Below are 24,217 nucleotides of genomic sequence, written 5' to 3'. Positions count from 1 at the left end.
ACCATGGAGTTCGGTGACGATGGACTTCATCACCAAACTACCACTGTCCAAGGACTCGGTAACGGGAGTGGAATACGACAGCATCCTCACAATGGTGGACAGACTCACCAAGTGGAGCTACTTCCTCCCTTACAAGGAAACATGGTCGGCAGAACAACTTGCAGACGTGATCTATCGCAACGTCACCTCGGTCCACGGATGGCCGGAGGAATGGATCACGGACAGAGACACGAAGTTCGCATCAAAGTTTTGGCAAGCTCTGATGACGAAGCTGGGTACGAAGAGTAAGCTCTCGACTGCTTACCACCCACAGACGGACGGACAGACGGAACGACTCAACCAGGTCGTCGAGCAATATCTACGGTTGTACGTCAACTTCCAGCAGGACGATTGGGTCGAGCTGTTGCCAGCAGCACAACTCGCCTACAACACCACCGTCACGGAGACCACGAAGGTCACGCCATTCTTCGCGAATTACGGCTACGAAGCAGATTTGCGACAGGGGCCCGATGTCTCGGTACCCCGAGCGGCAGTCAAAGCCGACAAGATGAGCTCGCTGCATGCGATGCTCAAGGAAGAACTCGAGTTCGTACGAACCAGGATGAAGAAGTTCTACGACAGAAACAGGCTCGAGGGACCTCGCCTAGAGGAGGGGGGCAAAGTTTACCTCGTTTCTCGAAATCTTCGCACGAAGCGACCAAGCAGGAAACTCGATTTTCGCAAAATCGGACCGTTCAAGATCGACAAAAGGATTTCGGAGAACAACTACGCACTCGCGTTACCCTCGACAATGCGACTACGGACCAACGTTTTCCACATCTCGCTTCTGGAACCAACGCCCGAGAACGCGCGACTCGACAAGGACGCCGAAGCAGAAGACGAAGAGGAGGAATGGGACGTTGAGGAAGTCCTAGATTCACGCATCATGAAAGGACAGTTGGAGTATTTGGTCAAATGGCTGGACTTTGGCCCAGAAGACAATTCATGGCAACCAGCTACCAACCTCAACTGCCCCGAGAAACTTCAGGAGTTCCACCAGAGGAATCCGGACCGACCAAAGGAAGCCCCACAGACAAGTCGGCCCCGGCGAGGAAGGGGTCGTCCGAAGAAAAACTAAGCACTGTCAGCAAGGAAGCAAGGAGGGGAGTAAAGAAGACAAACTTTTGAACCCAAGGAAAGTCAAAAGAAGGAACGCCGGCGACACCCGAGGAAGACGGTTGCCCGGTAGCAACCTCCCGGCGCTCCTGCTCCACGAACACCTCCCGCTCCTGCTCAAACATCGCCAGAGCCTTCTGTTTCAGGGCCAGGCGCTGAGTCCGCAGGCGGTCCGCCTTTTCCAGAGCCGTCATAAGGGCACGGCTCGCGTCAGAACGAGCACTTCGAATCTCATCCAACGCCGCGCGCTCTTTCTCGTCCAGCTCCCCGAGAGCGCGGTTAGCAGCGCGGATGGCCTCCGTCGCGGCACGCTCTTTCTCGTCCAGATTGCGTTCTTGATCCACCAGTCGGCGAACAGCAGAATCGTCGTTGCCAAAGGCGTCGCACGAATAGTTGCCGGCGCGAAGACAGCTACCACAGACGTCGGAGTTTTCGGCGGCTTTGCAGTCCGGAAGCTTTAGCGTTTTGCAACGAGTACACGTCACCATTGCGCTTCCAATCAAGTCGGCAAGGAGAGCCCCAGTGTGACGTCGTTCAGTGCTGGATTTCTGTTTCCGCTTTTGTTTCCGTTTCCTTATACCGTCAGTCATGGTGGAAGAATGAGTGGGGAGAACAAGGGAACCTACTAACCCAATGGGATTGGGGACTATTGGCACTATTTCAGGAAGTTGGCTGGGAAGTGCGGCCGACGGGACGTCGACCCTGGAGGAGGGGCATCGTGTCACGAGTATGCCGACCTCGGGGCGCGGGACGCCCCGAGCTGGTTACGGTAGACGGACCAATTAAAGAAGAAAGGGGGTGATCAGTGAGCTCAGTCGCCAAGCACTTGCCAAGTGTACTGAGCACACTGAGCACTTGGACCGCGCCACCAATCAGGACACGAGGAAGGTACTCAGGGAGCTCAGTCCGCTCAGTAGGCTCAGTGTCCGGAGAGCACACTGAGCACACTGAGCACACTGAGCACCCAAGAATTAGATAGGTATATAGTCACTCGTTCTGGAGAGCTCTGGGAGTTCTCCAGTTAGCAATCACAACTACAGTTCGCTACAAGCTCGAGAGCCTACTGTTGAGACAAGTCTTTGTTGTGCACCCTTTGGCTGCACCGAACCTAAGCACCCTTGAGAGAATACCTTCGACCGATACTGAACCCTAACAGGACGGGTCCAGAGACAGGTTCGTCACAAGAACTTTATTTAAAAGATTATCTTTATTAAAGAACTTTATTTGTGACGAACCTGTCTCTGGACCCGTCCTGTTAGGGTTCAGTATCGGTCGAAGGTATTCTCTCAAGGGTGCTTAGGTTCGGTGCAGCCAAAGGGTGCACAACAAAGACTTGTCTCAACAGTAGGCTCTCGAGCTTGTAGCGAACTGTAGTTGTGATTGCTAACTGGAGAACTCCCAGAGCTCTCCAGAACGAGTGACTATATACTATCTAATTCCTGAGCTCTAGACAGCTCTCGAGAGCCCTCTAGAGCTCGCCGCTCTTGATAGCTCTCGAGAGCCCATGAGAGCAGCTCCTGACTGGCCGCCCCCTTTCCTGGCTCCCGGGTGTTCCATAGAGCACCCTGTGATTGGTTCGTTAAACGACTGGCTCGGGGCGTCCCGCGCCTCGGGGGTCCCACTTGTGGGCATATTCGTGACATTATTATAGATTAGAAAGATATATATCTATCTACTATATCTTTCCTAAGATAGAACTAAAGGTCTTTTAACTACCTTTAAATAAAGAAGATCTTTAAAAACTTTTTATAAAGATTTTCAATAAGTTAGTAGTTAGTAATAATAGAGTAGTTAATAAAGGTATCTATAAAGGCTATATACTCTAGCCTAAACTTTAGAAAAGTAGTAATATCCTTATAACCTTCTATAGTAGTATAGTTATATAAATAGTCTTTTTAGATCTTTAAAGTCTATCTCTAGTTATTATAAATAAATATCTTAGCTAAAGCTTTCTATAGATAGTTAGTCTTAGTTATAAAAGACTAGTACCTGGTAAATACTTTTAATAGCTATATCTTATTCTTTAAATAGTAGAAGTCTACCCTTATATAGCTAAAGTCCTTAACCAGGTTAAGGGACTAAAGCTTCTTAATACTAAAGAGTATTTATATAGCCTATTTATAGAGGTTACTAATAAGGTTATTAAGAGATTTATACTAGTAGATAAGAAATAGGTAGTTAAAGGGAGGGTTTAAAAATAGTAGGATATTATATTTATAGTTATTATTATATCTAGATATATTAAAAAAGAGAGTAGTTACTATTACTATATTACTATAAGTTAAGGGACTATAACTAGTAGTAAAAAGCTTACTATATAGCTATACCTATAGCTGTAGTGGTGAATTTGATGATAGCTTTGTTAAAGAAATTGAATAAGTTGAATTTTATTGTATTTTTGAAGGAATTGAGCGATTCCGGGTATATTTGTACGTGCGTATTGAATTGGAGATTGAGAAAGGAGGGGCGCGCGCGCTAGGGTTGGGGTTATATATGGGGGAAGTCACGTGGTATAGTCCTGTACGTTAGAACCACATAGTCCTAAACGACAGCCTCTTTATATAATACTTAACAAACCTGGTCTAGGCTGCAACCACCTCTCATAGATAGCTGCCTGGATATGGCTTTGCATTGTTTGTACCCAGGTAGGTAGGCAGCAATGCGGTTACGTGGGTAAACGACGATGATTCCGGAAGCGGTTTACGGCGATTCGATTAAGGCTTAATACAACGCAATCAACTTAAATATAGGGGTATATTTGAGTTGATTAGGCCCAAACTTGACCGGATTTGACTTGATTGTGTTTGAGTTGGCTGAAGTCAAATCCAGTCAAATCCCCACATATAACCCTAACCCTCACAAACCCCTCCTTAACCTTCCTAACTTGCAGTCGTCGGATATCAATTTTATCAAAACAGTTAAACTACCTAATCAATCTTGCAATGGACTGAGCAACTATCTGTGTGGAAGCCCTGCAAACGAACCTACAATCCACCTGTTGTAGGTGCCCAGCGGTTATACAGGGGAGGGTTGGATGTGGCTGTTGTGGCGGTTGGGGGCATTTTGCAGGACTGAATTACTGTATCTGGCTTGGCAAATCTATCAACTCAAACAACTCAAATCCGACTGCTTATTTGATTGACGAAAACGTCGATTTGCGTTGCATTTGAGTTGAATTGAGTTGATTGAGTTGACGAGATTTGCGTTGTGTCAGACCTTGGATTCGATTGCTCAAGCCTCAGTCCCTCCATCCCTCAACCTGTCCAACTCAGTTAACCGCCTCCCCATCCCCCAGCACATATGGCATCCCCCTTGCCCTCGCCCGCCAAAACCGGCCGCATCCTGGCAAAAGTCGGAATTGACCGTCTGGGGTATGGCGGCATCGATGATTGCATTACTTCCATCCGTTGCAACGGTCGAAAATTCCACATCGAGATGTCGCCCTCCTTTATTTGCAACTCCCCGATCGTCGAGTCCCGGTATCGGAAGTTCATCACTGTTGTTAGCGGCGACTACAACTACGGCGACGAAATTACTGACGCAGAGGAAGGCGAAGGACAACAAGACTCGGAGGAAATCCGAGACGAGTTCCACGAATGGCTTCTTGCTGCCTTAAGACCCGTCTTCCTGGAGGTTGTCCCGGATGTCCCGCCCTCCTTTGACCCTGAAAAGCTTGCAGCAGGGGAGGCTCACCCACGGCTCTCCGAATACCTTTTCCCCGAACAACACTACTATCGACTCGAGGTGGAGAACGAAAAGCCCTTCCCTATCCCGATTCGAGATAAGGAGGACCGCTTTTCGCCGGCTCTCAATGATATCCACCCAGACCTCGCCCAAGAACTTCGTCACCATGCCAAGTTCTTCGACCCCTCCTCCATCGAGGTCTCCTTTCGAAGACCGGAACAAGCCCTCTCAGGCGAACCTACACGGGTGCTCGTTGACCTGGATGACTCAGGTCCGAAAACGGTCTGCTTCTTCAAGAACCTGACCCGGGCCTATTATCTTGACCTGGACAAACAACTCGAAGACCATCTCCGGGTCCTGAAATCTACTTTGACACCGAACGCACGCGTGCCTCGTCTACTTGGGGTTGTAGTAGTAGATGGTCGTATCGCGGGACTACTGTTTACATACATCAAACACCGTAACGAGAATGACGGGCTGCTATTCGAGAACCATCTCCTTTATACCCCAATCCCTCTTCGCCAGCGCTGGGCCTCGCAAATCCAGGACACTGTCGCCCAACTTCACAACGCTGGTCTTGTTTGGGGCGACGCCAGAGCAGACCACGTCATGATAGACAAGAACAACGATGCTTGGCTGATCAGCCTTGGTGGTGGTTATACCGAAGGGTGGGTGGATAAGGACAAGGCTGGCACGAAGGACGGAGACCTCCAGGGAGTAGCTAGGATCGTCAAACATCTCAACAACGAACCGTACGAGCCTTACTCGGGCTCGGACATGGAATCGGACGATGGCTGTTAGAACAAAAATCGCTTAACGGCACCAGACGGGGGTCAGTGAAGTTAGGATATCTTTGCTCGCGAGCGTGGTGAATATAGCCGGAAGGGACGAAAGGTCTTTCTTCAGCCAGCCATAAGGGGAGTCAAGAAAGTATATCTCCAGTCACATCCCGGGTTGGGGCTTGGGAAAAATGGTGTCTCGGTGGGTAGGTCCCCCGACCGCATGATCAGAAACCACGCGTTCTCACCGTCCCCCTCCTACAGCCGACTACTGCGCTTTGGTCCTTGCTTCAAAGCACCAAGACCCCGAGAACGAAAACTACGCCCTCAGCAGAGTGTCCGGAATACCTTCACGCGTACCCCCGGTCGTGCCATCATGGGGCATGATAGCCCAAGCAGCAACCCTGCGGTTTTTCCCCTCCCCTTAACTATGGGCAGTAGTGCGATCATCTACGAGAATGATGGCTGGAGTTCGGCAAGCCTGTTGCCGAAGGGTAGCGGACGGCGGGCCATGGGTAGATCATCGGGTTAGACCCAGGGTTTATGTTATGGTCACAATGGGGTAGTAAGCAAGACGGGGTTGCATAGCCCCAGACTCGTTATTGTGCAGGTACCAAGAGATAAGTGACTTTATTGCGGTAGCTATGTAGCCAAGCACAGAACCTGCTTCGTGGTCCTCCACTACATTGCTTCTCCACCCCAGGCCCTAATCGACGCCGCCAACCTGCCTGGCGATCCTAGCAGGCGTAGGTGTCGTACCGATACTCGTCGCCCAGCCGCGCACAGCACTCGAAATAGCTTAGAGCGGTGGCTTGGTGAGTCGCGGAGTGTTCATCCAGCCGGCAACCCCAGCTGTCTTTATAATAAAACTTGCGCTCCCGGAATCTCTCGCTTGGGCACTTGTCCTCGCAGGCTTCGCTTCCGGACCAACCGATTCCCCGGGACGACTTGTGCATTTTCCAACACCGATGCCAAACGCAGTCGGCGGCGCCAAACACTACGCTGAGAGTTAACCTCGAGTCAAATGCCGAAGCTTGCAGGGTTGCAGGTACTGACCACTGGCCGACTGCGCCAAGGCAGCGATGATGATGGCGGTAACGGGCTTCATGATGCTTAAGACGAGGGGGTGACTGGGTGGTTTTGGTTGCTGAAATGTAGGTATGAGAAGGAGATGCTGTGTTGAGATGATGTCCGGGCAAGTCACTGGGTGAGGAGAGCACCTATCCTTTTATACCCGATTCCGAATTGTCATGTACTCCTCTTTGGAGGGTTTGTCTCATTGTTCTCAGCAAGTCAGTTGGGCTGAGATCTACGGATCGTCCGTGTAAGGATCGATCTACAGGTTAGTGTACAGATCGTCGGCGGCTGGATCTGTACCGAGACCATCCGTGATGGGATCTCGGGATCGCCCGTAGTGGAGTCGAGCCCAGCCATGGCGGGATCACTCGCTGCGACATACACACTTTGGTGCATGTTGTTTTCCACAACGCGTCGATTCACTAGTTGGGCGGTTCACTGCCGCCGGAGCCAATGTATGCCCAGCTCACTTTTGTATACGCAAGTAGAAAGTCATGGCAGAGCACCAAATTGCAGATAGAGTCAGGATTGGGTCTCAGTTTGAGCCGGGGGCAACCCGTGACCGAGGCGGTGGAGGCACCGCCAAGGGATGTGACATGTCTTGTCTCAAACGGGGCGGCGCGCAAACGCCCCTCTTCATAAGTATGTACATAAACACCAGAGACGAAGTACTGTCGGCAGCCTCCGGCACGGCCGTGGGGAAGGATGTCGGTGGGCCGGGGAATAAACCGACGGCCCGCGACAGCGACTTGTGTTAGTCGGCTCGCTAAACGGAGGATATTCCGCAAGGTACCTAGGTAGTTGGTGGCGATTTAAGATACCAAGACAAACCAAGTCTTGGGCGAGGAATGACCCGTATTTACACCAATAATACTTATTAAAACGAATTAGGTCGGTCTCAGTTCCCCTTAGCTTCGGTTTCATTTTGCTCTTCTGACCACAATCACTCAACCCATATGGTTAGAGGCGTAGATCATCTTGGATGAGATAGCGAGAGTCTAAGACTTAAACTGAACCAGTGAACACATGCGCAGCCGTCGAGCCCTCACCGCGCCGCTCTCGCCAGAAATGGGGGCCGTAACGCTGCCGATCGCACAACGCACATTCACCGGTCGACACGAACTTGCTCTCACAACAGCGCTGTCCTGCGAACCGAGCAAGATCAGTGGTAGTTGCTAACTGAACACGGCAGGTGCCGAGAGCCCAAGATTATGCCAAGTGCTATTCCGCCGAGTTCTCGTGGTGCCCGTCACGCGAGCCGGACCATGAGCAGGTTATCCCAAAGTTCTAGCGGGAATTTGGATGGCTGGTGAAGGCTGCCGCTCGACTTCATCTCTTGTCAGGATGGTGCTCTTGCGGACGGCCTTCTGCGCGGGCTCTCCTTCAATTTTACGCTCTCGCCATGAACCGCCGTTTTGTGAGGCTTGGGTTAGAGGGGATGTACGTGCTCAGGTGCAAGTGGAAGAGGAGGAGATTTATGCAGACAGAACGAAGTGATGGGTGTAGACGTCCAAGTTCTAGCAACCACTACAAAGGCATTGTTGGACAACGTTTTCATCAACGTTTGCTAACTGCGTTTCCCACTCGACTCTAGTCTTCCGCACACGGAGCACCAATCAGACCGCCAACGGCAAACACAGACTTCAGAGCAAAGTCAACAGGCACCTCGACATGTTGGCAGACATGGCCCGTCTCCTTCACGCCTACGGCAAGTCTAGGGATGGGCAATCCTTCGGGTTGGCGTAGAAGGTGCCGCCCAGCTGCTTGATGATGTTGCATCGCTCCTCCATAGTGTATGCATTGAACAGCATGCCGGCGTGCTTTTTTCCCCCGATTTCCTCATCATCGATGAGGATCCATACACCACCCTCAGCCGGCCAGCCGGTGGCGAAGATGATCTCGCCGAGGCGCCCGGGGGGGAGTTCCCTCTTATACTCGGACCATGCGTGCTCGCTCTCCCACCAGTCGGCACCCAAATAACGCACTGGATTAAATTGCATTAGTGGAGTGCATAGGTACCTAGGTAGAAGGTACAGATCTGTACCTAAATAATTATCCAAATTCAGGGTGATTACCTACTTTTATTGCAGTGCGCCTCTTCGTCTGCGGCGGTGTCGGGATCCGCCGGATCGGGGCGCAACACTGGTTTGAACCGATCGTAGCCAAGAAACTCGAGCTCGACGGCAGAAACCGCGTTGAGCACGTACAACCCGCCCTTGGCTGGCCAGCCGAGCACCAAGGCGCCAGGCCAGGTGCCATATGACACCCTCTCTAGGGGCGGGTCAAAGTACGGTGTTAATATTGGAGGGTCCATGGTCTCAACCATGATCTCGGGTTGGGGCTTCACGACCAGTTTAAGAAATGTGGCCGCTGCTACGACCACAAGAGCGACTTCGATGAACATGGGCGGCGTAGCTCTCCAGACGGGTGGTGTGTCAAAGCTAGGTAGGTACGGAGGAACAGGAGGAGGACGTCGGATTGGACGTGTCAAGGATATGCATGCCCGCGGTTCGTTTAAAATCGAAGAAAATGCCCCGTTTTGTCGTCGAGTTGCAATTGTGGCAAGGACGCCGTCTTGGAGTCACGCGCTCACGAAGACATATGCATGTAGCGAACATTGGGCGCTTAGATGGATAGGCCCTCCTAAGAATAATTAGGGAGGTATTTACTATGGTAGAGCGGTTTCGGATGGACCGACCGTCGAATCCTCCGGGCTGCCGTTGAGAAGACCGGTGAAGATTCGGTCCTCTGGACGAGATTGGAAAAGGTCCCTTGAACTAGCGAACAGCGATGTTACGGTTACTTTGCTCGACGACATATTACACAGTCTGGCTCTTCGTAGTGGAACAGTGAGCAGGGGCGCGAGGCGACGTGGGGGCCGTGGGGGGTTGTGGCAGAGTGAGCCGCTGACGAGAAATCAACGAACTTACTCCTTGCTTGTAATTAGAGGGCGAGAGCACGGCAGTCCTAGATATTGAATTATGTAGCATTCCATTTGGCAAGTGAGTTACGTCCCGATCAGCAGCAACCTAAGCTAATAGAACAGCTTACATCCGGACCACGAAGTTGGGCATCATCAGCTGAAGAGGGAGGAGCCTCGCGGCTTTGGTCAGTCATGTTAATAGCAACTTCGTATTTGGCGGAACACGTCTTGTCATTGGCCGTTGCGGCGACGAGGCCGACTTTCTCCCTGCCCGAAGTGGAGACTCAAGTCGGTGTGGTTACCTACTAACGATGTCGATATAATTGGCAGGCTCATCGCAGTCTTGTGAGGAAGTAGAGAATAGAGAATAACCTTGGACCCTTCGGGGCTCCTGCCAGGTGTCGATGACGGGAATGGAGTTAGATGGTGGTGAAGGAGAGAGATGAATGGAGGAGTTGTCCGAGACCGAGAATGGAACACAGCCACACATCGGGGGAACACTCCAATGTTACTCTCGGTTGCTCAGCGCGCCACTCGTAACACCATCAGGTAGCATCCTCAGACAGTACTGCCGACCTAGGCTTTCAAGGACATTTTCCGCCGCATACCGCGCTTCCCACAAAAATGGCTACGGCACCGCACGCTGGGAAGTGAAACAATATTGAGGAACCGAGCTTAGCGTGATCAGCCACAAGTGCGCGACGGCAGCTGAATAACCCACTAGCAGACAGGATCGCCGCCGATACTCGGACAGCGCACTCGGATAGCACACTCGCATAGCGCGCTTGGATACTACATATGCATGTTGCTGTTTATGGCCGTTCCCACATAAATCCATGAGACGGCGAATTGTAAGAGAATGCTGCCCAATCTTGTGCGTCATAAAATGTCAATTACATACAATGATGGCATTCATTCAATACCACAGTATGACAATCGGAAAAGAGCTGAGTGTAACAAGGGCTCTTGCAGTGGGCTTGAACTTCAGAGGTTGGTACGCAATAATCTTCTTTGGCCTCAAGGTCCTTGGTCCTCCACAACGCGAGGGCATGGTGGACTTTTCGTGTCCGTGTTGGGAACCCCGGGCACCGTCTGAAAGTGGCAACCAGCTCCTCGGGGAGCTTGCAAATACCCTCGGTGTTGTATGCTTCGAACATAGCTCCCAGTACCCATGAGAGTCTATATATTGATTGGTCTATATTGTACCATCCCCGCAAGCCACACTTCGTAATGATCCTCATGCTGATGGTGTGGTTGGTCTATGTATAGCCAACCACCACAAATCATGCATCACGATGCTTTTGTCCTTCCTTGGCAGTGTCGTTTCAATGACGCGGGCCGACTTCTTCGGGCCGGGGATCGGAACTGTGTGACGCTGAGGGACCGGAGGAGAAACGACGAAAGTGGAGAGAAGAGAAGGTAGGAGAAACGAAGAGAAACGACTGCTCTCAGTGTTCTGTGCCGTGTGTATAAGTATCCCCTTCCTCCTCCTCCAACTCGAACAATTCCTATCTCTTTACACAACCCGGCAACTTTTACCAGCACACCGTGCTAACTCGACTATCAACCTGAATTCCGCCCACCTTCTCCAACATGGCCCCGATCCTCAACCGTAGCAACCTAGCCGCCATCGGCTTCGCCGACGGCAACGGCGACCACATCCGTGTCTACTACCAGGATGTCGAGGGCTATATCAGGGAGACCTTCTACGACAACGGCATCGGCTGGGCTCGGAGAGACGGTGACGTTGTCGGCAAGGGCAAGCTCGACACCGGCATCGCCGCTACCACCTGGGCAAACGGAACGCAGGTATGAGGTACTCTCCCATCCCATTGTCAGATACGACGGACGGACGGATCCAAATCCGTCTCTGTGCTGCTCGTGTTGACGAGCTATTCGTACGCTGACCGCTTTTATCTCCGATTGCCTATAGATCCGCGTCTATTACCTCTCTGAGGACGACCACCTTGTCGAGGTAATCATCGAATCCCTATCCTTACTCTCTATATCCCGTCCCTTCACCCACCTTCCAACTGCTGATATACTATGCCTCATTAGCGCTGCTACACCGGCGGCGGCTCTGGCTGGTCCGATGGCTCCCTAACGAGTGCGGGGTTTCGGGCAGCCCCCTACTCGCAGGTCGGCGCTGTGCCGTTCAGCCTCGACAAGCACGACGCCCGTGTCTACTACCAGGACACCGAGAACAACATCATCGAGGCCGTGCTCCAGCCGGCCACCGAGACCTGGGTCAAGGGCAACGCCAACCTGCCGACCGCTATCCCCGGCACAAGCATCTCGGCCGTGTCGTCCGACAACCGCCCGAACCGGCGCGTCTGGGTGTACTACCAGCTCGCCAACACGCAGCCTACCGAGTACCAGCTGATGTCGAACGGCGACTGGGTGGTTGGTATGTCGGATGTGGAGCGGGTGTCGTGGCTCGCAGTGCCGCCACGAAACCATCCTGCTCTCCTGCCTTTCTTCTCCCCTTTCCTTCTCCGATTCCTGCCTTTAGCGGCCTCGCATTTCTAACGGCGTTGCGTTTCTTAGGTGGTTATAAGCCCGCAGGCAACTTCCCCCCGGGCGCCTATATCTCGGCCGTCCACTGGGGCGACTACAACATCAACGTCTTCGCCGTCGCCGACGGGAACACCCTCGTCAAAACGCCCTGGACCAAGGCCGCCGCATGGCAGAGCACGGTGCCGGTCGAGACCGTCATCCCTAACGCACCTATCGCCTCAGTCAAGGTCGCCACGATGCCGACCTGGATCCGCGTCTACACCCAGCCGTCCGGCCAGCTCATTAGCGAGCTGGGTTCCAATGACGACGGTGTATCGTTCATTACGATGCAATCCTCCATCCCTGTTGACCGTTGATGTAGTAGCTAGTTGGCTAGTTTGGCTACCGCAGTAAAAATGGGGCTTTAGTAGCTAGTTGGCTACCTAGGTAGTTTAGCTACCGTGAAAAATGGGATTCACTCTTCCGGAAGTGTAAAAGCTGATGTCAATGTGACCTGGAGGGCGATGATAAGGTAGGTAGGTACCCAATAACTTGGTGGTAATGCATCTTTTTCGGTTCCTAGAACTACCCAACTACCTACCTACCTTACCTAATTAATTATTGCCGAGCTTCCAGCCAAGTGGAAACACCGGCTTCAATTTATATAGACAGTCGAAGGAAGCCTTAGGTAACATTCTCTGATTAACCTCTCTTACTTAGTCTTCGCTATCAGCCGTTTTACCGCAAGTGGACGTCAGACTGGGAGCTGGCGTGTCAAAAGATGGAGGCGGGCGTGTTTCAGAGGCGGTTCGCTGTTCGCGACAAGGAGGACTGATAATCTGGTGCTGCCATGGTTCCTTTTTGTGTTGTACCTGACAAGGTCGGAATAATACCCCGAAAAACCATAGTCATATTTACGTAGTTACCTACCTACCTAGGTACCTACCTATTATGAGACCAGAGACCCACTGCTTCTTTCAAGTACTGACCTCCCGCAGGATGTCTTCCACGTGTGCAAACGAGAGCTCCTCCAGCGTTTCCTTCCACAGCTGGTCCGAAACCTTCTCCTCGTCCTTGGTGTAAATCATCGGGGCCATGCTACATTAGTCAAGTCAGCAGAGCAGGAATTTAATTTAAAAGGCAAAGAAAAACCACTTACGGCACGACCTTCTGGAACGACAAGAACTGCCCATGGACCTCCTCCCCATGGTTGACCGCGGCATCCGTCATCATGCCGGCACCTACGGCCGCCGTGTTGGCGATCCGCCTCATGACCGTCTTGATGACGGCCCCGGCAGTCGTCTTGTCCAGGTCGCGGTTGAACTCGGAGTCGTGGACGGATCCCGGCGAGGCGCCGTTGATAATAGCCACGCGTCCCGGGGGTACGAGCTTCGAAAGACGGTGCATGAACAGTTGGCCGAGCAGCTTCGACACAAACATCCTGTCGACCGTGTCCACGCCGTCCGCCTTCTTGTCCAAGGCCGCGAGGATGGGCGCCTCGGCGCCCAGATTGAATTTTGCCCAGGCCGCGACCTCGGACGAGGTGAAGGTGATTCTGGTCGGCGCGGACTGGTTGGTGCGGACGGCCTTGGCGACGGGTAGGAGCAGGATGGCCAGGAGCGCTGTGGACAAATAGTTTACCTGGATCGTCTCATCCAGTCGTGGCCCGTCTTGTCGTTGAAGATGCGCTTGGCGGGGCAAATGCCGGCGTTGAGCACGGCAATGTCCAGGCGGTTCAAAGTCTTTGCCCGCTCGGCAAAGCTCACGACCGAGGCGTAGTCGCGCAGGTCGAGATGCCACACCTCGATGACGCGGGGATTGGACGGGTCGTCAGGGGCCGAGGAGAGCTTGGCAGCGGCCGCCTTACCTTTAGCTTCGTCACGCACGGCGAGGATGAGCCTACTTAGACCCAGGTGGACTAGCTGGCGAGCGGTTTCAAGGCCGACGCTCGTGTTGGACCCTGTGACGATGGCCGTCTTGCCCGAGAGGCTGATGTTTTGGACGACAAAGGGCTTGTACCTGATTTCGCGATACAGAAAGCGAGGGACGCTCGCCTGCTTCTCGGGGATGGTGGTCTCGAACGTGGCCATGGTTGCAGTGGAGTCTGGAGACATACTGGACGGTCGCTGGCGAGGAAGAAGCGGAACAAAATTGAAGGATAACGGACGACGGCACGAGTTTGTCACACACGCACCACAGTGATCAGTCACAAATCACAATGAAATACGCCGACTGTTGGTAAAAGAAGGTGGTGTTTGGGGGCGCAGCTCGGAAAAGCCGACATATGATCCCTTGGGATGTACCTGTACTGTACCATCGGCATATTACCCACGATTATCACAGGACGCGTAAGACAGTGCAGTATGCGGTATAAACGGCACAGTAGCACGGTACATGTAGCACCAAGATAACGGTTGGGCACGCCCGCCGCAAATAGACCTTCCTTTAATTAGGTAGCGATTGGCGAGCACCCGACAAACAATATCCCCGGGGCTCCTCTGCCGTCACGGCCCATTGGCTGTTGCAAATCGAACGAGAACTTCAACTGCCCGCCCCAGAGCAATACCGCAAGGCGTCATCTGCGTGGTCGACTGACGGTCTGACCCGGGCTGAGCGCACATATTGTAATCGAGACTGCTCCCACAGACTGCTCCCAGTAGGCTGTAGCGCCTCTAGGACCTGCGAGCTCAAGGATCGGCATGAGTGGAAGGGTGGTGAGGACCTCGTCTTCGTATACCAGCTGCTTAAGATCCAGTTTAGGTATAAGGCCGCCTACCTGTTCGATGGCGGCAACGACGACGACCACGACGACGACGAGAAGGAGGAGGCGGTAGCAGGAGAGGAGGGAGACAGAGAGTACCTATATATAACCACTACTCTAACTACGGCTTCGGATTTGAGAGAAGTAGGAACGGACTTTGGTGTTAGCAGTGCAAATACCGCTGGATACTTGTGTATAGCGTTTAAAGAAATTTAAGATAATTGATACGTGATGGCTGTTTTAATTATGTGACAATAGGTCGGTACATGTACCTACCACCCCGGCCTCTGGCCAAAAAAAGCCGAACACCAAAGGAAAATAAGACATCAAGCAATAAGATGGAAGTTAAACAAAAAAACGAAAGGTAAAGTGAGTAAATACCTACAGTTTATTTTAGCTTCTAGATAACCTTTGTTTAGTTCCTGCCGCCGACGCTGAGTCGACATCTAGGTTCCTACCTAGGTAGGTAGTAGGTATGGACCTACACTTGGATTCCCGCTTCTTTTGCCCATGTGGTGCCTACGGTGCTTTTGAGCACGTCTCCCTCCACTTCCCCCACCCTCGCCAAGCAAAAAATCAACTCCAACATACTAATCCCTCACATTATGTCAATCAACATGCCGCTTCGGGAGACGGACCCAGATTTCGAGAGTGAGCTCTTCGGAAAAGTCAAGGCAGCGTTCAACGCAAAGTTCGGGGTTCTCCAATATCATCTCCCGCTGCCGCTCCTCCCGGGCCTCGTCGATGGATACGGGGAGAAGCTCCTGCCGTGCCATGAACCTGCCGAGGAGACCATCGCCATCAGCGCCCACATGTCGGTGCGCATCCATGCCTTTTACGAGCAGATTGCCGCCGCCTATAACGGGATCGAGGATCCGCCAGCTAGCATCGGCGTCAAGATCGAAATCCAGCCGCAGAACTTTAACCCAGAGGAGCCAGGATGCCACCATCGCAGCTATCACTCACGCCGCCTGCAGCTGCATGACCCCGAGACACTGCCAGATCTGCCCTTTGTGAGCAGCCTGGCCATCAGGTCAACGGCGTACGGCTCCGGCGCCGAAAACGCGACAGACATACGCCCTCTGTCTCCCCTCGTGCCGCTGCAGTGCCTCGTCCACCTGCCGGCTGTCCAAGAGTGGAATGCCCCCTGGTTGTGGGAGCGGCCCATGCCCGCCTCCATGCCGAGTAGGGTGATGCGCGAGCACTACACCTGGCCGTGGGAGGGCCCCCTGCGAGACGCCCGCCACGAGTTCGGCGCCGCCATCATGGACCAGGAGAAGCACCTCTGCGGGAAAAGGATCCCCGCCAGTCTGACCAGGGCCGCACTGCACTTCTGGCCTTTCTTCTCGCTCCCCAGGCATGACCAGTCCGTGGCCCGGCCGAACCTGATCCATCCGGCGGATAAAGACCCGGTGTCTGTCGGCCTGTGCAAGCTCGGTGCGCAGCTAAGCCTGTTCGACGTGCGTGCTGTGGTCACTTCAGACCTGTTCCCGAGTCCCGAGGCGTCAACCGACCAGCAGTGGTCACAGATGCGGCGATTCCGGCTCGAGTTCCATTGCCTCCGCCCAGACGGGCGGTGGTACTTTGTCGGCCCCGGTGGCGAGGATCCGCACGACTCGGAACAAGGAGGGTACAAGATCTCAGACACAGAACACTACCCCCGCGAAACCGAAACGGACGACGACATGGACCTCCACGCCGAGTACGGCGACAACCCGGATGACGGGTGCGATTACGATCTAGACATGTTCCGCACCGAGCCCTGCAGGGAGCGGATCGAGCCCCTGCTTGCGGCGTTTGCGAAGTCTCTGACTCGCGACAATATGCCGAGCCTTGAGGACGCCGAGGTTTTCACGCACCTATGGTGGTACCCTTCAGACGACAGAGAAGCGGAGAAATATCGTCTGCCGATGAAAAAGGGCCACAGATGGGGTGTCAAGTTTATTGCCGGGCGTGGTAGTAAGAATCAGAAGGACGGCGATGCTGCCGCTGCGGCACCAACACCACCGGTGGTGCAGTGGCAAGTTGGCGACTGGAGACCCAGCGAGAAGGTCATGGGTTTGTTCGAAAGCCTAGGACGGCAGGAGTGGCTTGATCTCGAGTGGGACAGGTATAGAGATACGGCGGGGCGCGACTTGCTAGGAAACAGCGAGTCTTCACCCATATAGTCGGGCGGGCAACCGGAATCCTTTGTTGGGGATTTCGAGACCAAGTGGTCTGATACCTTTTTAGAAATGGCTGGTTGAATATGCGATCGCAGCAGCGGGGAGGGCGGGGACGTATGCTATGATCGTTTTAAGCACTCATACCTCTACAATCTTCTCGTCGCTACGTATAAACCAGTTAGAAAACAACGCAACTGATGGTGGCAGTGCACATGGCGACCAATGGCGCACCTTTCTCTTCCGTCACGAAGCAGCGGGGTTGGCGAATCAGGGCTCATCGAACAACCCACAATGTTGCTTGGCTGCGCACAGCCTCAAGAGCCTCGTCAACCACGGATGGAGAACGAGAGCCCAACAGCCCTGCCAGACTTTTCTGCCTTCAGCTTGACAACCCCAGCCAAGAGTCCAGTACTATCCGGTCCGTCGTCCCGCCAGGGATACGATGACGACCCCAGGCGATGTCATCGCCATCCTCGGCTTATTCGAGCGCGTGGCCGTTGAGCTGCGCAACTACAAGGACGCCCCCGCACATTTCCAGCACCTCGGCGTCGAGCTCGATCTCCTCCGCAGCACACTGCGCCATACCCTCCAACTCCAACCCGAGAACGACGATGAGCGTCAGGTCCTCAGCAAGGTTGGCGCCATCGCCACGCACTGCCTGCAGCCTCTCCAGGCTATGGCCGACAAGATGCGGTCTAAGGAGAGCAGCCTCGGCCATTTCCGAACAACGACGTGTCTGGTGAATATCGGGACCCGGGTCCACTGGTCCCTGATCGCCCGCAAGGATGTCGACGAGCTTCGGAAGGTTGTTTTGGCTGAGATGGTGGCCATTAATATACTTCTGAGCACCCAGCAGCTGTATGATAACCATGTACGGTAAAAGGATTGAGAGTCTGTATAGTATAACTAACTCTTGCTGGCAATGATGGACAACAGGAGTCAGATCAAGCGCCTCTCTGCCGAGCTTAAAGGGGTAGAAAACGTACAGTCCGCCCTGATTAACAAGCACTCAACCGCTCTCATAGAGCAGACATCGTCCATGTTCAAGATCGTTGCCGCAACACCAGACGCAATCGCAGACCTTCGGACCATCACAGTCGAGCAGGCAGTGAGACAGTCGGCGGAGGGGCAGGCGCATCACCGGGGATTGGAAGCGGTTACAAAGCACATAGAAGCGCTGTCACTCACGACCAAGCAGACCTGGACGGCCGCCCAGCGACACGCCGCCGCGATGGGCCGCATGGTCAAGAGGCTGAATGCGTTGATGGGGGACATTAGGAAGCTTTTTTCTTTGTAAGTGTCCAGCGGAGGCTTGCTACCCCATTCCTACCCTCTGACGACGGGTCTACCTTAATTGCTAGTTTGGCGACGTGCTCAAAAAAGATGTTGGAGGCGATTGGGCGGAATACGTGAGCCTCTTACTCCCTGCCAATTGCAATTATACGGAGTCTGACCCCAAAGCTAATTCCTTTAGACGATTGCTGCTTTATATCGCCAGCCAGATGAAGCGCGTTGTGGATACCCTCGACGGCATGCCACGCGGCCTTGGAGTAAGTATTATTCGTCTCGACGACGCCTTGGGCGATACTTGGGGACTGCCCTTGCAGGCCTGTGAGAGCTGGGATGTGAGTCCATGTTCCTCCCATTAGATCACTCGGCCGGAGACACTGAGAAAACAAGTCATTTTACAACATGCTTCGGCTCGTTGTGTTTGCGGGCAAGCCAGGCCTCGACCGGGTCGTAAGCGGACAGTTTGTTATTACGATGGCAAGGACAGGCGTGAGACTCGATGCGTGGAACTGGGATCATTGCATCAAGAGGGACATCCATCTCGAGCAAGCCATGATGATCCCCTCGCCGGGATCAGGGTCGAAAGGATGCCCCTTTCCGGGGTGCGTTGGCACCATTTTATCGGGGGCTGATGGCGAGAACACATGGTGAGTGCCCCGAGTAATATCCAAGGTACTTGATGTCCTTACAACCCCCCTTTCTCCAGCTCGACGTGTGGGCGCCAGTCAACGACACGAAAAAGAATTAGTGTTGCCCTACTACTAGAGACGGAACTACCGCGCCCCCCATCTGCAGAACCACCGCCGAACATGTTGCAAAACCCGCGTGGAGTTAGCCTACCGCAATTGCGGGTGCCAGCCGACGAGTATCAGCATTTTCGCCGAGTCCAGATTCAGGAACCCATGGAACCGATCCAAGATATCGACGAGGCGTACCGCAGACTGGATGAGGATGGAACAGACGCCTCGGCCAATGGTTTTCTGGGCTTCGAGGCGTTGCAGCGGGCCGAGGAGATTCGTGGTCAGGGTGACCTTGACGCTTCTGAACATTTTGACGAGGCGGTGCGGCGGCTCGGGACAGCCTTACGCTCAGGTAATAACCTCCTCAGTGTCGAGACTAACAGGCGGAGTGATGTGCTAATTCCAAGAGCGGCAGAGTCTTCTATTGCGGAGCATTGGTATCTTCTGGGCAGAGCATACAGCGGCATGGGAGAGTACAGTAAGGCGTACGAGGCACTTCAGAAGGCGGTGTACTTGAGGGGGCGAATTCCAAACTTTTGGGTCACGGTTGGCATCTTGTACTACCGTATAGACCAGCTCCGGGATGCTCTGGATTCCTTCACCAGAGCGATACGTCTCAACCCGCGCTTGTACGTCAGCTGGTACAACATAGGAGTTTTGGTACGCCGGGCTTCCATTACCTTTAGGTTCTCTGCAATACTCCACTAACAATTCAAAACCAGTACGAAGCCGCCGAGGAGCCGGCAGACGCCACGGACGCTTTTCAGCACTGCCTGGAGCTAGCCCATCCTCGGAAACTTCCAGCATTGGAAGCGCGGTTGCAGGTTCTAACGAGCCGCCGTGGGACAAACGCTAGCCCAGGTAGCGAAAGAATCCTTGCTATGCTCGAGACTGAACTGCGACCCAGTCTTGAGAAAGGCAATTATTCCGAGGATGCAAATATATCTCTTCGCCCGCTGGCGCGACCTTCAAGGTCCGGGCCGGACCGGATCCAGCCGTCGCCGATTTCAGAGTTCCAGGCCCAGGTTCACCACGCGGCCGAGTTTAACCGGCGGGTTAACCAGCAGCGAGATATGCGCAGTGACTATATGCAGAACATTTGGCGCAGACCGCACGAACACCCCCCTCCGACAACACCGAGCTCGCCTGTTAGCTCGACCAATGGTACTTGACTGTGCCGACTAGCTGGGCCGGCCCGGCAAAAAGAACAAAAAAAAAAGAAAATCAAGAAAAATAAATGAAATAGAAGGATATCGAGAAAAATAAAAGAAATAAAACAAATGGGGCAAAAGAAAAGTAAACGGAGTAAATGTAGTTTCTTTGGACTTTAGAGTACCTAGCTTTCGTTTTGTTCCTACAGTCGAAGTTTCCGTTGTCGACAACTGCACTTGGAGTTCGCCTTTTTTTGTCCATGAGGTGCCAGCCTACAAAATCCACTCAAGAGACTTTCTAAAGAACTTCCTATTTCCGGCCACTTGTTGTCCCATCTAATTTATAGCTAGCGAACTCAGCTTCTCTTTACTTGGATTTTGAGATATTTTCACACCAAATTGATACATTGGATACATGTATGATCGGTGTTCCAGTTATACGGTCCCTCTTACCTCGAGGTATTTAAGATACAAGATGAGGTTTCCGTCGTATTTAATACTGCCGGGCGAGGGAAGCGGGAAAACCAGCATGTCCATCATCCAGTCCGAACTCCGAGGCAATTCCGGCGAACTATCCGCTCTCCGCGCCGAGGTCGCGCGTGTCACATTCGCAGAAATAGTAGTACTCAAGCTAGCGCGTTTACACATGTCTCGTCCTTGTGGCGTCGCGACGGAAGGCGGAAGCTGACAAAACATGTTCACATTGACAGGGCTTGGGTCCCAAGTTCCTCCGACTCCAACCCAAAATGCCGACAATTAAACGAAGTATACACAGAGTCAAGGCGAAACGGGACAACACGATGACACAATCCTTGTAAACTCTCCGCGCGCAAGGGCTCGTTGGGCGGCAAAGTCTGATCATCCGGGGTACAAAAAAGGGGGATTGCATGAGATCCGCCTCCGATATAAAAGTCGACCCGACACCCGCCCACTGGCAGTCTTTCATTGATATCCCACCGCAAAGCACCGCCCCAGACCACTATCCCAAGTGGTACCTACCCCCCTCCTGCATAAACCCCCAACTCCCCTTCTCAACCAAACCAAACACCACCCCCTATGGCCACCACCATCCCCCCCACCCACCGCGCCTTCCGCCGCAGCCCCGGCCTCGGCACCTCACAAACCCCTCTGACCCTCTCCCTCTCCATCGAACCCATCCTCCCCTCGGCCGGCCTCGGCACGCACGACGTGCTCATCCGAATCCGCGCCGTCTCGCTCAACTACCGCGACGCGCTGATGCTGCGCGGCCTCTACCCGGGCCCGGCCCTCGCCGGCGGCATCGCGGCGTCGGACTGCTCGGCCGAAGTGGTTGCCGTCGGGGACCGGGTGACGCTGTTCCGGGTCGGGGATAGGGTCGCGCCGAACTTTGACTTGGGGAACTTGACGGGGGAGATTGGGGCGGCGGGGCATCTGACTGTGGGGGGGGATGTGGATGGGGTGTTGAGGGAGTTTGCGGTGTTTGAGGAGAGGGTTTTGGTGCGGCTGCCGGGGTATTTGTCGTGGGAGGAGGTGAGTTAGTGCCTGTGGGGGGGTGTTGGGGTGGTGGGGTTGGGTGGTTGCTAAAGCGGTGCTGTGTGGGTAGGGCGCGACGATTGCCTGCGCTGGGCTCACGGCATGGAAGGCTGTCGGTGCCCCCGACTCGCTGGACAAGAACAAGTCCATTTTGATCCAAGGTACGTGCGGGTTACAATTCATATCTTCTATCAGGCTACGCCTTTGTTAACAACGACGCAGGAACCGGTGGGGTGAGCATGTTCGCCCTGCTAATTGCCCTCGCGGGTGGGCTCAAGCCGATCATCACGTCGTCGTCGGACGAGAAGCTTGCAGTCCTGGCTAAGAAGCTAGGCGCACCCAGCTTCGCTAGCTACAACTACCGCACCGACCCGGACCAGGTAGCCGAGGTGCAGCGGTTGACCGGCGGCAAGGGCGTTGACGTTGTGGTGAACAACATCGGGCCGCCTGGTATACCCGCTGATATTGACTCGCTAGTCCCGTCGTTCGGCCTGGTCTCACTCGTGGGCTTTCTAGCGGGCGTATCGGCAGACTGGAACCCAGGAAAGCTGCTGTCCGTGATCACAAAGACGGCCCGTTTACAGTACGTCCATAATCAATTCTGGTATTTTGTCTGGTCTGGGTGCTGATATAATGGGCTTCTCACAGGGGCGTCGCTGTCGGCTCAAAGGTCGAGTTTGAGGCACTGATCAGCTTTCTTGAACAGAGGCAGGTCCGCCTGGACACGCTGATCGACAGCAAGATCTTTGACTTCGAGGACTCACAAGCGGCTCTTGACTACCTGTGGTCTGGAAAGCACGTGGGTAAGGTGGTCATTCGACTTGGATAGGTGTGTTACAGAGGTCACAAGCATGTTCGCGTTCTGTCGCATTGGAACAACGGTATCTCTGCAATGATGAATGGGACAAGGGTCAAAATTAAAATATGTGCTCGAATTATGTATTATAAAATACCGGCCGAAAACAATGCTTCAATTACTATAGTGCCTCCTTGGTACTAACTACCAAGTACATGCCATGTTCTAACTTCCCGCCCATTACTGTTCTTTCGTCCATCCCCCGAAGGATAGATGAGATCTAAAGATGATCAGCCGGATAAGAATTCCGAACACCTTCATAGGCCAACTCGGCCAAACGATATTTAGTCTCGGGCCGTGCTCCATTATATGGAGTAAAGCCATGACATCCCATGATAGGTGGAAGGTTTCGTACATCTTAAGTTGGCAATCCTGTTCTTCAGTCTGTCGAAGTCCATCCAGAGGCACAGACTCACCATGGATTGACAGCGTCTGCCGGGTCGTTTGCCAGAATTTGAGAGCTACCCAGTCCTGCTTCACCGCGATATGTTTCGCGACCACGGTAAACGCACCAAGAAACACGCGGGACGCCATCAAGAAGTAGTAGGCTTGGCCAATCTGAGTCATTTCGTCCTCCCAGGTCGTGTTGATCCCCCCTTGAAGGAATTCGCGAACCCCTGGAGATCCCAAGCCCGCCAGTGGCAGAATAACCGGGATCGAGGCCCAGAAACGGTCCAGATGCACGAGCACAAGGAGGCCTCGGCCAAAGGTGAAGCAGGCGAACTCGAATGCGGCCCCAACCAAAACCCACACCAAGACCCACTCCATGGTTGACTGGGCTATGATGATTGTTAGAAGAAACAGTCGGCAGGCGACGACATATAGCCACGGAGGCCCACCCGGTACAAGCCTGCAGAAGAGGAAAGAAGCGAATTGAACAAACAATTCGTACTTGGCGAGCCAACCCCATACCTGCTTGACGGTCCGTGAGATACGGACCTTCAAACCTGGCTGTGCATCGGGGTTGATGTTTGCAAAACTCAAGTGGGAGTCCCATACCAGTAGTACTAGCAGAGCGAGTTGAGCAATTATACATTGAATCGTAGCCACCACGAGGGAGGCAACGTGGAGGGGGAACGACGGAATGACGACGACAGCTCGCCAGAGTTTTGCCGTACACTGAAGCGCCGAGCGGACAAGGCGTAGTTGCCTACAAGTAAAGAAGCTCCTCACAGCCCCGGTGAGACGCCCTATTACTGCCAGCAACACCGTTTCGCCCAGAACGTACTTGAGCAGTCTGCTAGGAATTGCCAAGCAGCTTGAAACAGCCGTCCGGGTGGCATTTGAAAAGTAAACCAAGCAGAGGACAGCTGCGCATTGGTAGGGCAGGCGAAGCGCGGGGGCGAAACAATCCACCAAGGATAGGAGACTTAGCATCGGTGCCATGCCGTCCAACGCGAGCTTCGTGCGCCTGGCCATCGTAGCCATGCTTAGGTCGGCCGCCATCATGCAGAAGTCCCTCAAGAAGGAATAGTCGTAGGACCCAGGTAAGGAAAGTACCGTGGCCGAGGCATTCGTTATTGTGATCCACTCCTGTGACCCGTTAAATAGGCCGCTGCCTTCATGGTCCTCTGTCCATCCCACATTCCGGTTGGTCCTGTAGCATTTGAGGTGTACAGGCTTCTTTG

The 24,217-nt window shown here is 53.6% G+C and overlaps 9 protein-coding genes across 9 annotated transcripts; 5 read left to right on the top strand and 4 right to left on the bottom strand.

Annotated features, from left to right (window-relative positions):
- Positions 1 to 4,264: 4,264 nt before the first annotated feature.
- On the top strand, positions 4,265 to 5,725 carry B0H64DRAFT_205957 (uncharacterized protein). The gene has a single exon (XM_062799336.1). The coding sequence runs from the start codon at positions 4,456 to 4,458 to the stop codon at positions 5,638 to 5,640; it is 1,185 nt and encodes a 394-aa protein (XP_062656607.1). The 5' UTR covers positions 4,265 to 4,455; the 3' UTR covers positions 5,641 to 5,725.
- Positions 5,726 to 6,355: 630 nt separating this feature from the next.
- B0H64DRAFT_444388 (uncharacterized protein) lies at positions 6,356 to 6,726 on the bottom strand (the record flags this gene model as incomplete). Its single annotated transcript, XM_062806780.1, has 2 exons — positions 6,356 to 6,615; positions 6,675 to 6,726. The coding sequence occupies 2 exons, from the start codon at positions 6,724 to 6,726 to the stop codon at positions 6,356 to 6,358; spliced, it is 312 nt and encodes a 103-aa protein (XP_062656606.1).
- A 1,507-nt stretch (positions 6,727 to 8,233) lies between these two features.
- B0H64DRAFT_403460 (uncharacterized protein) lies at positions 8,234 to 9,415 on the bottom strand. The gene is made up of 2 exons (XM_062804312.1): positions 8,775 to 9,415; positions 8,234 to 8,679 (listed from the first exon to the last, which is right to left on the bottom strand). Exons 1-2 carry the CDS (start codon positions 9,097 to 9,099, stop codon positions 8,399 to 8,401), a joined length of 606 nt encoding a protein of 201 aa, XP_062656605.1. The 5' UTR covers positions 9,100 to 9,415; the 3' UTR covers positions 8,234 to 8,398.
- A 1,620-nt stretch (positions 9,416 to 11,035) lies between these two features.
- Positions 11,036 to 12,540, top strand: B0H64DRAFT_205901 (uncharacterized protein). Its single transcript, XM_062799335.1, has 4 exons — positions 11,036 to 11,427; positions 11,552 to 11,593; positions 11,677 to 12,025; positions 12,166 to 12,540. Exons 1-4 carry the CDS (start codon positions 11,212 to 11,214, stop codon positions 12,489 to 12,491), a joined length of 933 nt encoding a protein of 310 aa, XP_062656604.1. The 5' UTR covers positions 11,036 to 11,211; the 3' UTR covers positions 12,492 to 12,540.
- Positions 12,541 to 12,953: 413 nt separating this feature from the next.
- Positions 12,954 to 14,204, bottom strand: B0H64DRAFT_476684 (uncharacterized protein; the record flags this gene model as incomplete). The annotated part of the gene is made up of 3 exons (XM_062808163.1): positions 12,954 to 13,212; positions 13,274 to 13,669; positions 13,756 to 14,204. The coding sequence occupies 3 exons, from the start codon at positions 14,202 to 14,204 to the stop codon at positions 13,092 to 13,094; spliced, it is 966 nt and encodes a 321-aa protein (XP_062656603.1). The 3' UTR covers positions 12,954 to 13,091.
- A 1,036-nt stretch (positions 14,205 to 15,240) lies between these two features.
- On the top strand, positions 15,241 to 17,204 carry B0H64DRAFT_403453 (uncharacterized protein). Its single transcript, XM_062804311.1, has one exon. The coding sequence runs from the start codon at positions 15,481 to 15,483 to the stop codon at positions 17,041 to 17,043; it is 1,563 nt and encodes a 520-aa protein (XP_062656602.1). The 5' UTR covers positions 15,241 to 15,480; the 3' UTR covers positions 17,044 to 17,204.
- Positions 17,205 to 17,302: 98 nt separating this feature from the next.
- On the top strand, positions 17,303 to 20,434 carry B0H64DRAFT_403450 (uncharacterized protein). The gene is made up of 7 exons (XM_062804310.1): positions 17,303 to 17,898; positions 17,977 to 18,333; positions 18,515 to 18,665; positions 18,721 to 18,977; positions 19,037 to 19,422; positions 19,486 to 19,730; positions 19,793 to 20,434. The coding sequence occupies exons 1-7, from the start codon at positions 17,483 to 17,485 to the stop codon at positions 20,240 to 20,242; spliced, it is 2,262 nt and encodes a 753-aa protein (XP_062656601.1). The 5' UTR covers positions 17,303 to 17,482; the 3' UTR covers positions 20,243 to 20,434.
- Positions 20,435 to 21,277: 843 nt separating this feature from the next.
- Positions 21,278 to 22,718, top strand: B0H64DRAFT_363427 (uncharacterized protein; the record flags this gene model as incomplete). The annotated part of the gene is made up of 4 exons (XM_062801804.1): positions 21,278 to 21,730; positions 21,804 to 21,894; positions 21,956 to 22,316; positions 22,382 to 22,718. 4 exons carry the CDS (start codon positions 21,278 to 21,280, stop codon positions 22,560 to 22,562), a joined length of 1,086 nt encoding a protein of 361 aa, XP_062656600.1. The 3' UTR covers positions 22,563 to 22,718.
- A 250-nt stretch (positions 22,719 to 22,968) lies between these two features.
- B0H64DRAFT_465021 (uncharacterized protein) lies at positions 22,969 to 23,717 on the bottom strand (the record flags this gene model as incomplete). Its single annotated transcript, XM_062807651.1, has 2 exons — positions 22,969 to 22,973; positions 23,006 to 23,717. Coding segments are annotated over 2 exons (717 nt in total), but the record flags the coding sequence as incomplete, so codon positions are not given.
- Between the last annotated feature and the right edge of the window lie 500 nt (positions 23,718 to 24,217).

This window comes from Chaetomium fimeti (assembly GCF_033439085.1).
Source record: "Chaetomium fimeti strain CBS 168.71 chromosome Unknown B0H64scaffold_6, whole genome shotgun sequence".
Lineage (NCBI taxonomy): Eukaryota > Fungi > Ascomycota > Sordariomycetes > Sordariales > Chaetomiaceae > Chaetomium > Chaetomium fimeti.
This window is presented reverse-complemented; position numbering and strand designations above follow the sequence as displayed.

What these genes read in the sequence shown, in the direction of transcription:
- B0H64DRAFT_403450 (XM_062804310.1), top strand. Translation starts at nt 17,483, where the DNA reads ATGACGACCCCAGGCGATGTCATCGCCATCCTCGGCTTATTCGAGCGC. An exon ending in CGGGACAGCCTTACGCTCAG is followed by an intron (nt 19,423 to 19,485) that starts GTAATAACCTCC and finishes CAAGAGCGGCAG; the next exon opens with AGTCTTCTATTGCGGAGCAT. An exon ending in GGTACAACATAGGAGTTTTG is followed by an intron (nt 19,731 to 19,792) that starts GTACGCCGGGCT and finishes ATTCAAAACCAG; the next exon opens with TACGAAGCCGCCGAGGAGCC.
- B0H64DRAFT_205957 (XM_062799336.1), top strand. Translation starts at nt 4,456, where the DNA reads ATGGCATCCCCCTTGCCCTCGCCCGCCAAAACCGGCCGCATCCTGGCA.
- B0H64DRAFT_205901 (XM_062799335.1), top strand. Translation starts at nt 11,212, where the DNA reads ATGGCCCCGATCCTCAACCGTAGCAACCTAGCCGCCATCGGCTTCGCC. An exon ending in CCTGGGCAAACGGAACGCAG is followed by an intron (nt 11,428 to 11,551) that starts GTATGAGGTACT and finishes GATTGCCTATAG; the next exon opens with ATCCGCGTCTATTACCTCTC. An exon ending in AGGACGACCACCTTGTCGAG is followed by an intron (nt 11,594 to 11,676) that starts GTAATCATCGAA and finishes ATGCCTCATTAG; the next exon opens with CGCTGCTACACCGGCGGCGG.
- B0H64DRAFT_403460 (XM_062804312.1), bottom strand. Translation starts at nt 9,099, where the DNA reads ATGTTCATCGAAGTCGCTCTTGTGGTCGTAGCAGCGGCCACATTTCTT. An exon ending in AGAGGCGCACTGCAATAAAA is followed by an intron (nt 8,680 to 8,774) that starts GTAGGTAATCAC and finishes AATTTAATCCAG; the next exon opens with TGCGTTATTTGGGTGCCGAC.
- B0H64DRAFT_403453 (XM_062804311.1), top strand. Translation starts at nt 15,481, where the DNA reads ATGTCAATCAACATGCCGCTTCGGGAGACGGACCCAGATTTCGAGAGT.